The following is a 15,000-nucleotide window of genomic DNA, read 5'->3' as shown; positions in this document are numbered from 1 at the left end:
AGAAGTTTTTTGCATTTCTTATGTCGCGTAGCACTCAGCTCCTGGTTCTCTAGTTAACGGTCTTATTCAGTGTATTTATTCTGGGATTGTTAAAAAAACCTATTTTTCAGATTTAAAAATGTTTGTATTTGTCAAACATTTATAAAACACTGGTGAAATAAAAGTATTTAAAGTGACTGTAATGATTTAAATTACATGTTATTTAATACGCCATGAGGCGTAGGATTCCATAGGAAATATGAAATCCACCTTACGGATCTGTGAGGTTATTTTAACCAGAAGATTGGATCTTTTTATTGCAGGGATTAGAAAACCGCTTTGTATTCACTCTGAGACAACAGAAGAGCGAGTCGAGTTTAAAAGTTTAAAGATTTATTAAAAACTAATTAAACGAGACTGACTTTAACACTAAATGTATGGTGTAACTAAGGTGGATGAGACGGGGAATGGGGTGAGGTGTGATGTTGCTCAGAACCAGCCAATCCGAAGAAGCGATTAGTTCTGATGGGAGCTGAAGGTGATGTCTTCGCGTTAAGCTTTGGTTAGGAGATTCATAAACACATTCGACGCCATTTCGCCGGCCTACGTACCCTTAGCGGGAGCCCCCGTTAGATCAGGAATGTCGAGGTCCAGCTGGAACCGAAGCCGGTAGGAAAAGCAGCGGTTGCCGACCAGACCAGTCTGTGAGACACTTCTGGGTCACGACAATTTTTTTTTTGGCATCTGGTGAGACCCGAACCTGGGTCGCGATGGTTCAGCTTTTATTCTGAAAGGAACCGTTGCAGCAGGTGGAACAGCAACAGATTTTATCCAGCTTGTCGTTGGTTCTTTCGGCTGAGGAGGAACGTTATGGATTGGCCACTCCGACAACTTCTCTAGAACGCTTTGAACTGGCGTTAAAGATGACGTGGGCATAGTTTTATACTTCGGATGTTTTGGTTTATGGTCGAATGAAAAGATGACAGATTTACCAAACACCACCAAAACCACGCCTCCATCTGATCTGGCAGATTCTGATTGGATCGGTGAAAGCAATGTGTCATGTCTTAACGCTACGTGAGATCAGTCCTAGTGGAAACATTTAAAGTCATATTACTTATTATATTCTATAGGATTATAATAAAGTAACTAATATTTTGATTTCACAGATTGGTCACATCTTATTTATTGCCTAACACTTTGCGTGATTAGCTTATTAAAATAGAGTTCTTTGATTATTAAAAGGAGAGAGTCCATTCTTCATTCTTCTGTTGAGCTGAAAAGAAGCAGGTTATAGCAAATCCAAGAGACCATATCTCATGCAGACTAGTCCTGTGTCAGAGGAGAGGGAGAAACAGTCATTTCATTCTGTTACATGACTCACGGTAATATATTTGGAGTGGAAATGTTCGTATTTCTCGTGTCAAAAGTTCTCGTCTCTAAATTAAGAGAAAAAAAGAGAACATCCAAAAAGAGTTTCAGGAGCTGAGCTTCATCACCACTTCATCTCACTGATACGGTCTGGCTGGTTTTATGGTACACTGGTTGGTGTTGGCAGAAATCATCCTGCTCGCACATCATCAAACCTCAAAATGAAGGGGCTTCCCACAATGCATTCTGTCTGTGTTGTTGTTTGTGCTTGTTCATGTTCATATGTAAATTTGTACATAAAGAAAATTATACGGCACTGTTTTAAGATGTGAAAAAGTTTTTGGTGAAATAAAAAACATGTTCTAATGAGAAAAATCTGTTTTCTGTCAACTGTTGTGAAACGTGTTGTTGCACAGCTGACCTTGGATCTCCAGAACCCACTGAGATCATAAAAGAGTTTGATGGATGACACGAGTTTGGCGAAGACGTCTGTCTCCCGCCTGATGAAATCACACCGGCTTCCTCCAAGTTTCCACCCTTAGTTCTTTTCCAGCCCCAGTTTTCTCATCTCTGGCGTACAGCATGACCTGGCTCACATTTCACCATCTCACAACTAAACACAAGAACAAGGAGGTGGCTTGAAAGGGAACCGGGGGGTTCAAGAGGAAGAGGGCAAACACAAGCAAAGTGATAACTCTGTGTGAAAGTGTCGCTGCTGTGTCCTCGCTCTCACTCGCTCCCTCCTTTTTTTCCACTACTTTCACCGCTCTGTCCACCTTCGTTTGAGGTGAGGCCTGGCATCCGTCTACCCAGCTGCGTGTTAAGATGAGGTGCACAAACGTTCGTGCCTGCAAACCTCAGAGCTCACTGAAAACTGTCAAAAGTCACCGTTCACTGTAAAAACCACACGGCATGCACTCTCAAACTCAGTATATGAAACAGAACGGTTTGGTTTTCCATAATAACGTCATAGCTTACATTGACTGCAGATGATCACACCGTCTCAAAACTGAAGCGTTATCCAGCATGCGTGCATTTGAGAGGTCAGTACAGGTCAACAACGGCCAACATGTGTAATTCTTGGCATTGCTGGGGCGTGCATTCATGCCTCAGTTCAACACTATAACATGTACCATCTAAAAAAGGAGGAATGCATTGATACATTATTAAATATTGAGTATATATGGTAGACCTAAGGTAAAATTTCTTTATTTGAACAAAAAATAAAACAGGAAGACAAAGTGAGACTTTTGCAGCAAGATAAACTATCAAAAGCTCCCAGTAGGTTTATGCGAAGTTTTGTGTTCAGATTACAGTTGTTTTTCCTAATTAATCAGAGTAAAAGTAATAAAATTACAAAATAATAAAGTTAATACAGAAAAACAAATTACTTTATAAACATATTTTAACATCTTAATGTGGTGAAAAGTTATTCAATGTTATTTAAATGTATTTAAATGCCGAGTCTGGAACGTTTACCGCACGCAGCACCGTCCACCGAGCTGCTGACTGGCCCTTTAAATTTCCTGAAACGACATCACGTTGCGTGTGACGTTTTTAATCTCATTGGTCAAACCCTCCCCTCCGGGTCTGACGCTACCCATTCAGAGGAGACTACCTCTAAGCACGTTGATTGCAAATACGGAAATGCAGATACGGCGTCTCCGTAGTTAACTTAGCATTGTTTTCTTTCTCGTAGTTTGGGAACTTTTGGTTAAAAGCGCATAAGCAGCGAATAATAAACAAGTTCCAAATATATTTTTCGCTCCTCATGGATTTAATACAACTTCTGTCATGGGCCTGCATCGTGTTCACCGTCGGGATGTTCTCGACTGGACTGTAAGTTTCCATTTTTTTAACAATCTAAGAAGTGACATTTAATGTCATTACTGGTGAATGCGTTATTTTTTCTGCGGGGTGTAAAGAGGCAATATGGTTGTGAATCCCGAGTTTATATTAAATAAAATATTACTTTTTCTCGTTGAATGTTCTTAACTTTGTTTTTCCAGGACCGACCTGAAAAAGATGCGAGAATCCAAAAGCACAGAAAACATCCAGTTCCTCCCCTTCCTCATCACATGTCTAAAGTATTGAGTGTTTCTTTTTGATCATCCATCTCTTTTAATCTCCACCTCTCATTTAATGATCATCCTGTTTCCATAGTAACCTGGGTTGGCTGTTTTATGGCATCCTGAAGACGGATCAGACTATAGTTGTGGTTAACACCATCGGCGCTCTTCTACAAATCCTCTACATCACCATGTACTTCCTCTACACCAAACAAAAGGTAAACCAGGTGCTGAGTGGAGATCTCCAGGACTCTCACCTGACTACTCACATCTTTTTGTTCCTCTCTGACCGTTGCAGAGACTTGTGACGCTCCAGACTCTTGCTGCAGGGACGGTGTTGATCTGTGTCTGGTTGTACTTCACCACCTTCCTCACTGAAGGAGCGACCCGGCTCAGCCAGCTGGGACTGACCTGCAGCTTGGTCACCATCGGCATGTACATGTCTCCTCTCATCGACCTGGTATGCAAAGCACACAGAATGCTCCCATCAGATGTACAGCAAAATCCAGCGTCTTCTGCAGTTGTCTTTACCTGAGATCCAACACTATTCCTAAAAAGGTTAATGCAACAAATCCTCAGAAAACATCTCTAGATATTTGTGATCATGTCTCTTCATTAGAGATTAGATGGAAAGAACCTCGTCCTGAGGACACTGACCCAGATGTACGGGCGCTGCACACTAACTAAAAACAACCTTTAAAGCATAAGCAAGGACATTTAAAATCGCCATAAGGCCTAAAAGTGGGCATCTTTAAGGCCATATTTTACAACTTTTTCATAATTTTAGATCATTTTCTTGAGCCAATATGTGCTAAAAATGACTCTACATGCTTAATGAATAGCCACCCAGCCCCTATTGCCCCTGTGGCCGGAATATTCCGAATGCAACTTCATACTGGCGGGCTGCTCTGTTGGGACTTGGAGAAAACTGAGCCGACATACCTGGCTCTGCAGTCTGCTTCCAGCACGTTTCCTGCATGTTTTAGTTCATGAACACAGCTGATTTGTTTAAATTAGTGACAAACTGCTCCTGTAGACACTAAGGAAGGCTGGGAGACATTTCAGCTGTTAGATTAATGCGTTAAAAAGACAAACGCACAGCAAAAAGATAGGTTTTGCTTTTGGTTCTACAAACGGACACCAGGGGGTGGTAAAAGCAAGCCAAAACAGACTAGCCTCACTTTCAGTGCAATAGAGCTCCGGACCCCACGTGACTCTGAGTTAGTGGATGCCATTTTGGCAGGAAAAAAAAGGTAAACAAACACGGATGTAACCATGAACGTGAACGGGATCGGCTTGGATTTTACTTCGTCGGAGTTTACTTCACACTTTAAAACCGAAGAAATCGTTTTATATAGTCAGAAATTAAATAGACTAAACATCTCCGACCATTACCATGCCCCTGGTATACTTTTTAAAAACGCCAGAAGCTGTCGGAGCGGACTTCTTACTGGACCTGGCCGGGAAACCCCTTGGGATTTACCCGGAGGAGCTGGCTCCGGCGGCTGGGGAGAGGGATGTCTGGGCCTCTCGACGCTACATGCCTCCGCAACCCGACTCCGGATAAGCGGATGAAAATGGATGGATGGATGGACAAATAACAGATTTACATGTAAGTAGTTTAAATAGAGTGCTGTGCTGTTTGAATGTATGAACTGAACGCCAAGAGAAATCACTAGTTTGATTTTTTTCTGTGAATAAAATAAATATGTCAGGCAGGAGCGTCTCAGGATCTGTCTGAGATCTGTCTCGGTGAGACAGATAATAGCAATCCAAAGTGCTTTTTATGTGTGATCTGACAATTGATCAACCATTGCTTAAAAATTAAATACAGCTTAGCCGGTTAATTGCTGTGATCATAAAACACGTAAACGGCAGCACGCAGAACTCACGGGGCAACGTTTTACGTGACGTTTACTTGTTGCTATGAGTAATAAGACAGAAAAAGCCACGCCAAAATAAGTTTAGGAAGCCCACTAAGAATCATAATAAAAGCATTTAAAATAAATACCATACACAGTTGAGGAAACGTTGGTTTAAGTACCTGATATGAAGCGGTCGCTGCATAAGAGAAAACCTTTACTCTCGGGATCCCACAGCTTCATTTTAGCCCGGTCACTAGCGCGTTTTATTATAATGATCCAACGTTTGCGGCGCTCCGGATCTTAAGGAATCCTGTAGATGACTCATTCCTTATCTTGTCCGCGTCTGTTCTGCATCCTGGGGCACAACAGGAATCTACCATATTTCCCGTTTGATTGAGTTTTCTGACAATAACAAATAGTCCAGCTGCCGGCTTCTGCCTGCCAAATGGCGCCGTTTCGATTTGAACTGTTGCATGCCGGGAAACGTGACGTCAACTCCCGGAGCTCTGTTGGAGTTTTATGCCAATTTAAGCCTGAAGTGAACAAAGTGGATTTAGAAACCAGCACGCTTCGGTCCTTAAAACAAATTGGATTGTTAGTTCTGTGGAAGTTGAAGCAGAAACAAGGTGACAATAAACCAAACAAGATGATTTGTTGTTAGCATTTCTTACTTTGTAAAGAAAAAAAAGCCAAATTCCTGAGCTTTTTAATGATAAATGACCCGCGCTTGTATAGCACCTCTCAGAGTTAGGACTCCAAAGAGCTTTACACTACAGTGTATCATTCATCCATTCACACACACATTCACACACTGGTGGGGACGAGCTACGATGTAGCTACAGCTGCCCTGGGGCGCACTGACAGAGGCGAGGCTGCCGAGTACAGGCGCCGCCGGACCCTCCGACCACCACCAGCAGCAGGCAACGTGGGTTAAGTGTCTTGCCCAAGGACACAAGAGCAGAATTCTCTGTCCGGAGCCGGTATTGAACCTGCAACCTTCCGATTACTGGACAACCCGCTCAACCTGTTGAGCTGCTGCTGCCCCATTTACCCCATTTGTAGAGAAGTCCAGCTCAGGTCGCCGGCTTAATAAATCCCCTGAGTGCTGCCTTCGTGTGGCCTCGCAGCATCTCGTGGTCCCATCCTTCATCCTGTTTGTCTCTTTCCCTCCATCCGCCTCGGAGCTCTGATCTGACCTCCAGGCAGCTTCCTGCCTGCCATTTTTTCTTTGTCTTCCTGTTATTGTGGTTCTGTTTGTTCCCGCTTATAGTTTACATGATGCGACCCAAAGCAGAACTACAAAGCTGTGGACTTAACTGTAGCTGTAGATTTAGTCAGTGATACAAAACTTTATTTTGCCTTATTTAAATTAAATATGAGGTTCAAAACAATTGTGAAAATCATTTTAGCCCAGTTTAATTTCTATTTGAGTTTCTCGTTGATTAGGGGAGGAAGTGAGCAGAGTCGGGAAGAGTTTTGCTGAGATTACAGAAAGCAGTTCTGACTAGGGTTGTCACGGTAACCGGTGTAGCGGTAAACCCCGGTAGAAAAGGTGACAATAATAATAACAGTCTTGTTTTTAAAAACTATATATTATCTCGGTGGATTACCGTGGCTGCGGTGTAGGCGCGGTGACCCTTACCAGCCACCGTATCATCTGCTGAAGTTGCCGGCGGCACATGCGCACTTTGTTGTTTACAACCAAAACTTTCTTGAAGCTAAAGCTGAAATAATGGCCAAAGGAGGAGACGGCAGCGCTCAGGACATTTATTATCCCTCAAAGAAGACAAAGTGGGAAGTACGGGCATCTTTTGGATATTTGAAGAATGCCGAGGGACAGCTGATAGAAGACGGCTATCCTGTTTGCAGCACGTGCAGAAAAAGTGTCTGTGAAAGGCAGCAACGCTTCCAATCTCATGACACATCTGCGTGACCATCACCCACAACTCTACAGTCAACGCAAGGCAAGCTAACGTTAGCGTTTTAGCTAAAATGCGTGATCCGAGGATTTGGGTTGAGGGAGAACGCAACGAGTGGCTATATAAAGCAGCCGCAACGCCGCTACCTGCATATAAACCGTGTCGCGGACACCGCCATGTTGAAATGACGCTATGCATTACGGGGCTCCCAGGGGCAGATAAGAGTTGGTCTCTCTCCGAGAATAATTATGAATTTAACAATGATTACTGGGATGAGGATCAGCACCTCCAAATCTGAGACCATGGTTCTCGACCGGAAAAGGGTGGCTTGCCACCTCCGGGTCGGGGGAGAGGTCCTACCTCAAGTGGAGGAGTTTAAGTATCTCGGGGTCTTGTTCACGAGTGAGGGTAGGAGGGATCGGGAGATCGACAGGCGGATTGGTTCGGCGTCTGCAGTGATGCGGACGCTGAGCCGATCTGTCGTGGGGAAGAGGGAGCTGAGCCAGAAAGCCAGGCTCTCGATTTACCGGTCCATCTACGTCCCAATCCTCACCTATGGTCATGAGCTTTGGGTAATGACCGAAAGAACGAGATCGCGGATACAAGCGGCCGAAATGAGTTTCCTCCGTAGGGTGGCCCGGCTCAGCCTTAGAGATAGGGTGAGGAGCTCAGACATTCGGGAGGGACTCGGAGTAGAACCGCTGCTCCTCCGGATCGAAAGGAGTCAGTTGAGGTGGTTTGGGCATCTGGTCAGGATGCCTCCTGGACGCCTCCCCGGGGAGGTGTTTCGGGCATGTCCTGCCGGCAGGAGGCCCCCGGGTCGACCCAGGACACGTTGGAGAGGTTACATCTCCAATCTGGTCCGGGAACGCCTTGGGGTCCTGCTGGAGGAGCTGGTGGAGGTGGCCGGGGAGAGGACGGTCTGGTGCTCCCTAGTTGGGATGCTGCCCCCGCGACCCGGACCCGGATAAGCGGAGGAAGCCGACGATGACATCAAACAGACAAAAAATAAGAAGTTATGGGCAAATATTGGTATTTTAAAGTCTAAAGGGAAAAAATGTGAACGAATCAACAACATAATTACAAAATAACACATTTTAGACAAAATTTAGACACAAACTGAGGACAATATGTTCCTGATATACAGGGTTTATTTAGCTGTCTGAAAATGTAACATGTTTAAAAAAAATACCGTGATAATACCGAAAACCGTGATAATTTTGGTCACAATAACCGCGAGGTTACATTTTCACACCGTGACGACCCTAGTTCTGACAAAATCACTTAATGATAAAAGAGCAAACCGACATTCTCCCAGAACCGAAACAACCTCTTTAAAGTTTCACGCGTTGAATAATTCAAATTTCAATCCCGTTTTTTACCTTCTTTTCTTCTTCAGGTGGAGATAATCCGCAGTGGGAACGTTCAGTGTTTGTCCTACCCTCTGACTGTCGCCACCTTCTTCACCTCCACCTCCTGGGTCCTTTATGGCCTCCAGCTGAACGACTACTACATCATGGTAGCGTGCTGCTAATGCACACACAAATCACCATAAACATAAACTATACACCTCAGAATGGTTCCAGGATATACAAGGATCTTCTCTGATGTTCTCTTTCCTTCCAGGTCCCGAACACACCTGGAATCCTGACCAGCCTGATCAGATTTTACCTCTTTTGGAGGTTTGCCCCTGCCGACCAGAGTTTGCCGTCCTATAAGTCGATGCAGTTATGAGGACTGGTAGATCGGGACCTGTCCTGTTTCCTGACACGAAGACCTGTTGTTAAACGGAGGGAGTCTGTTACTTTCCTGCAGCTACATGTTAAACATGTGACCTCGAGTGCCTTCATAAATGTGTTTACTGACCAGCACTTGTGTAGGAACAATCACATCAGCTAGCCAAAGATCCTGTGGAATTGGCTGATTTGGTATTAAGTGAAGTATGTATTCAGTTCCTGGTTGTGGAAAATGTAGTTTTGTTGGTTACAGCTTAGTGTGGCAAAGCAATAATAATAATGATGATGATGATGGTGATATTTGATCCCATAAGAGTTTGTAATGGTGTGTTTATATCGCGCGTCGTAAATGTTAGCCACGGGACGTTTTCTGAATATTTGGGTCAGAACTTTTTTTATGAGATGTGCTCGTGAAGCTTATGTCCAAGACCAAATCATGTTCACTTATTTTTCTGTCTGTTTTTATAATTTGTGTATAAAAATGTATGAAAACCAGCCGACTGTCTGACTTTTGTGTTTAAAGGGACTTTACGGACTTTTGAATTTTTATGCTCGCGATTGCCCCCTCAGGCCAAAAGCGTAACGGCAGCTTCAATAGTAGGCTCGTGCACGAGGCGCGCATGCTGTACGTGCACACTCCTTAACGACAATAACATCTGAGACAGTCCCTTGTGTGTGTGTGTGTGTGGGGGGGGGGGGGGGCAGAGGACAGGAGAACACGCAGCTAATTAATTAAATAATGTGGTTCTGTACCTTTCTCTTCAGCACAGCCGACAAAGGTTTATGATGGTCAGTCCTCCTGCATGCTCAGATCATTCCCTTCCCTTGCTTGAAAAATTGTTCCAAAATGAAAGTTGAACCCACATCTTTTTTATCTGTGAATTCAATGCCGTTCGGCGAGTCTCAAATAATAATTTGGGCGTCTTACTGTAAAAAAATATACCATTAATGTAAAAAATAAACTTTAAATAAACTATGTTCACATCCAGAATCAAACCCAGGTCTTCTGCACGGACTCCAACGTCTTACTAGGTGAGCTAAAGTGCCAGTAACATCTTTTGTATCTGTAACATTTATATCCTTGATGACAGCTGAAACAACGTCAAACCAAAGAACGGTTCGGAGTGAAAATGGCTATTTTGTTGCTAATTAGCAGGAAATATCTAGAAGAAAGTTCTACAGAAAGTAGCTAAGGGTCCTCAGAAATGTAGCTAGCTTTGTCACTAGGCGTTAGGAACAGCGACAAAGTGGCACTGCCTCTCTCTCTGCTGCTAAAGCTACTGATAGCAAATGCTACGGGCGATGCCTGAGCGTGAACGCGCATGAAGCAGCCTGCTCGACCCGAGCATCTCTCTTTTTCTGTGGTTTTACAGAAAAACAGGCAATCACAGTAAAAATGCCAGGGCTCATTCTACAGGACCAGGGCATTGCAGGAGAATGTATGAAGAAGACATTTATTATTTCTATACATGTTTTGGCTGTCAGACTTCCATAATGTCCCTTAAAGGTCAGATTAATTATTTTGAGCAGATATATCGGCATCAATATCGGTATCGGCTGTTGTACAAAATGACTGCATACTTTCCAAACCACGTTTAACTTTAGCGCTTTTCTATTAGAGCTGTGCTAGCTTGTCCTCGGCTCATCGTCGGCGTGACGGATTTCCTTTGTCCCTCCTCAGAGTCGGACTTGACCTTTTGGAGGTCTGTGTTTTTAATTTGGTCTTCTTGTTTTGGTTGTAGTAATGAGCTTTCATGTAGACGTGTTGTGATAGGAGTGTGTTATTGGTGTGGTTTTACAACGGAGACAAAGCCTCTTTGATACCACAGCTGAGAGTAAGCGTGTGTGTGTGTGTGTGTGTGTGTGTGTGTGTGTGTGTGTGTGTGTGTGTGTTGATACAGCGTGGGCAGCGGTGGGAAAGGCCACACCAGAGGTTCTCATCGTGTGTGTGTGTGTGTGTGTGTGTGTGTGTGTGTGTGTTTGTGTTGGAATTCAGTGTTTGTAGAACCTGAGAGAAGAGTGGAGTTCCTAAAAGAGACGGAACGCTTATCACCGAAGCTGCAAGAGAAAGAAAAACAAAAGATGGAGTCGGCTCAAATTAACTTTTTCTTTTTTCAAAATAAAGAATAATTTTAATCACAACTGAAACATAAAAGCCTAGAAAAACCTCGTCCAGTCAATGTGCACGTCCTGTTCTCACTGACAGAAATCCTTCCATCAAACTGTGTATGTGTGTGTGTGTGCGTGCGCGCATACACGAGCGTGTTGTGAACTAGTGTTGTGGTTTTGCTTTGATGTAGCCATCTTTACACCGACAAAAATGTAACTAAGTAACTTTTACTTTGAGTACATTTTATTTACGATACTTTTTACTTTTACTTGAGTAAAAATTTAGGCAAGTACTTTTACTTGTACTTGAGTAAAAAATTATCAAAGTATTGATACTCGTACTTAAGTAAGAAATTTTAGTAATCTTTCCACCTCTGGCAAGCATTTAGCGACAGTGGAGAGGAAAACTCCCTTTTAACAGGAAGAAACCTCCAGTGGATCCTGGCTCAGTATTAGCATCCATCCACCATGACACGTTAACTTCTAAAAAGGTTGCATTTGCTCCTTCTTCTTCTTTGATGGACCATGGCGGACTGCCCCGTTGGTTAATATCCGTAGCGGTGAGAACGTTTGTCGCCCAATGACGTGGAGGTATTGAGAGACGGAGGAAAGGCTGGAGCAAACTGATCCAGGACCAGTTTGCTCCAGCCTTTCCTCCTTCTCTAGATGCCCCATGGGCTTTCAGAGCTCCTGCGCTCCTGATGGGATGCTGCTCGTCTGTTACTGAACATGTGGAGATAGTTTGAAAGATGACCGTAGATTCCACGCCCAAAGCTGATCTCCTTCTAAGGGTCGTGGCCTGATTACACATCGACACATGTGGCGTGTCAGGCTAAACTTACAAGTTCATCACAGGATCCGATTATTTCCCACTAAACAGAAAGGACACAGAGCTTCATTACTGAGTGGAACACACAGGCTTCATGTTGAAATGAGTTAAGTTACATATAACTGAAGAAAGCAAAGACCATGTGACTTATTACAACAGCAACAACAGCCGTCCTCGTCACGAGCCCAGATGGGTGAGGCCATGAATGAATTGACTGGCTTGATAAAATAGGTGCGGCTCCAGCTGCAGCTCAGAAGCGTAAAGTGGGAAAGGATGGAGCAGATGCGTGAGTCAGCGTGGAGCAGCAAGTGCAGATCTGAGTAGAAATCAGGGATTTTGAAAGGAAAGGAAACGGGGTGTAGCTGTGAAAAAAGAGCAGAAAATGATGAGCCCGGAGACGATAAAGGAGCACTGATTGTTCTGATGAATAGAGATAGACATCAGTGAGCTGGGAGGAACAATGCGTGGAGTCGCAGAGACGACTCACACACACCCATCGTCGGAGGCTGCAGCTTTGTTGTGAAGAGACTCCATTAAGAGCCGGGCAGGAAATCAAAGTCCAGGCTGATCCGTGCACGTCTCTGGTCTATGGCCAGTTTGTAACATGGGAGATCTGTGTGTGTGTGTGTGTGTGTGTGTGTGTGTGTGTGTGTGTGTGTGTGTGTGTGTGTGTGTGTGTGTGTGTGTGTGTGTGTGTGTGTGTGTGTGTGTGTGTGTGTGTAGCTGAACAATGAATAAGTTCCAAACAGGATCCCTCTGTTTCCTGATGCTGAAATTGTCTCTTTAAACAACACACACACACACACACACACACACACACACACACACACACACACACACACACACACACACACACACACAGTCAGCAGCACACACACACGCACACACACAGTCAGCAGCACACACACATGCACACACACACACACACACACACACACACACACACACACACACACACACACACACACACACACACACACACACACACACACACACACAGTCAGCAGCACACACACACACACACACACACACACACACACACACACACACATGCACACACACACACACACACACACACACACGCGCACACACACACACACACACACACACACACACACACACACACACACACACAGTCAGCAGCACACACACACACACACACACACATACACACACACACACACAGAGTCAGCACCACATCCACACACACACACACACACACACACACACACACACACATACACACACACACACACACACACACGCACGCACACACACACACACACACACACACACACACACACACACACACACACACACACACACACACGTGCTGTGTGTTTTCTCTGAGAAACTCCCACAGGTTTCCCCCACAAACACCACGTGTGCATCCAGATCTCTATTTCTGTCCTCATGGCTGAATTCTGATCTACGAGTTCTGTTTCCCCCATAATTACACGAAAAAGCATCAGCGTCTGTGGAAACACAGCACATAGGCACATACACACACACACACACACACACACACACACACACACACACACACACACACACACACACACACACACACACACACACGCACACACACACACACACACACACACACACATCAGTAGAAGCACACCTGTCCCAGCTGCTGTTCTAGGGGGATAACTGGAACTCGCTCCTCTGTTATTCCCGTCGGACTCCTGACCTTCCACGAGTTTATCTTCCTCGTCCCACGGCCAGGAAGTCTTCCTCTGGTTTCTTTTCTTTTCCTTTGCTGTTGTTGTGTCTTTTCCTCAAACCTTATCTCCAATCTGTGCCAAGGTGCAAAAATCACACAACCAAAATCAAAGCATGATCGCTCAGGCGACGTTTTAAAGGCAAAAACAAGACGACGTTACATAAAACTGTTGATTTCAACAAAACTACAGTTTTAGCACTTTGTGAGCGTCGAGAGTCATAAAGTAAAGTTATGATGGCTCGTTATAAAATGTTTCATGGTGAAATTATAACATGAGACGGTTTTTAAGTGATAAACAAATTTAAAATAAGGCAAGCCGCAACTGCTGAATGTAACTAATAAGTAACTTGTAATCTGACTTAGTTTCGTCTAACATCAAGTAATCAGCAAAGTAATCAGTAATCAGATTCCCTTATAAAGGGAACTGTCAACACTAGTCATGACTGAGTGGTTTGCTTTAAAGAAGCTAGGCGAGTTCAAGTTTTTCAAGACAAGAACCAAAACTCTTCAAAATAAAAGTCCTTGTGGACAATCAAAAATTCTTTTTTATTTCATAAGTATTTTATGGTGATTTTCTTTGTCTGTATTGTTCAAAAATAGGTCTAAAATAAGCATATGAGTGAAAATCTGATCATAAAATGATTTATCTGCATCAACAGTCAGACTTTTAATTTAATCAGTATTAAATTCCCGCTCTGTTAACCATAAGACCTTCCTGCTCAATGATCTAATTCTCTCTAAAAACCTGGATTTTCTGTTTCTGACTGAAGTTTGGCAGCAAGCATCTGATTATTCTGCTCTGATTGAACTCTGCCCGAGTGGTTATTCTTTTCTTAGCCAGCCTCGGGGTTCTGGTCGTGGTGGAGGCCTAGCTGTTGTTTTCAGAGACCATCTTCCATGTAGCTCTACAACCTCTGGTCACTTTGCTTCCTTTGAACTGCAGCTGATTAAAGTCGGGCGTAAGGACCCGTTCTACTGTGCTGTGGTCTATCGTCCACCTGGTCCAAACAGTTCTTTCCTTCAGGAGTTTAGTGACTTTCTATCCTCCACTGTGAAGCTGTCCAGACTGGTGATTGTTGGTGACTTTAACATCCACGTTGATGATCCCTCTGATCACTTTGCCATGAATTTCTCCAGCCTTATGGGCTCGACACACGGGAGGCGACATCGCCTCTCCTCCATTCATTTTCAATGAGACTTGCGCGACAAAGCGATAATCGCGGGTCTCCCTCCTACCAAGCGAAACGCGAAAAACGTGCGTGTGAAATTTGGCGCTCGTGCACGTGTCGTGACGCGACCCCAGAAAGTTGAAACATTTTCAACTTTTCATCGCTGTCGCTCGGACGAGGACCAATCAACAGAGGTTTCATTCACTGACCAATGAGCAGACAGGATGC

At 44.1% G+C, this 15,000-nt stretch overlaps 2 protein-coding genes across 3 annotated transcripts in view; both read left to right on the top strand.

Annotated features, from left to right (window-relative positions):
- The window catches only part of efna1b (ephrin-A1b), a 10,658-nt gene extending 8,933 nt beyond the window's left edge, over positions 1–1,725 (top strand). Inside the window, exon 4 of the mRNA XM_015950432.3 lies at positions 1–1,725. This exon is cut by the window's left edge and continues 529 nt beyond it. The gene's annotated coding sequence lies outside the window, so the exon portion shown is untranslated.
- Positions 1,726–1,925: 200 nt separating this feature from the next.
- Positions 1,926–9,434, top strand: slc50a1 (solute carrier family 50 member 1). 2 transcript variants are annotated; one of them, XM_015950431.3, is made up of 6 exons: positions 1,926–3,189; positions 3,360–3,437; positions 3,514–3,637; positions 3,718–3,879; positions 8,603–8,722; positions 8,830–9,434. In XM_015950431.3, exons 1-6 carry the CDS (start codon positions 3,122–3,124, stop codon positions 8,935–8,937), a joined length of 660 nt encoding a protein of 219 aa, XP_015805917.3. In that variant the 5' UTR covers positions 1,926–3,121; the 3' UTR covers positions 8,938–9,434. The 2 variants fall into 2 exon arrangements, with proteins under 2 accessions (XP_015805917.3, XP_070407288.1); XM_070551187.1 differs by lacking the exon at positions 8,830–9,434 and adding an exon at positions 4,847–5,031 and having other exon boundaries at positions 8,603–8,721.
- Positions 9,435–15,000: the final 5,566 nt, after the last annotated feature.

This window comes from Nothobranchius furzeri, chromosome 5, assembly GCF_043380555.1.
Source record: "Nothobranchius furzeri strain GRZ-AD chromosome 5, NfurGRZ-RIMD1, whole genome shotgun sequence".
Classification (NCBI taxonomy): Eukaryota; Metazoa; Chordata; class Actinopteri; order Cyprinodontiformes; family Nothobranchiidae; genus Nothobranchius; species Nothobranchius furzeri.
The sequence above is the reverse complement of the archived record's forward strand: the minus strand, read 5'-3'. Positions and strand labels throughout refer to the sequence as shown.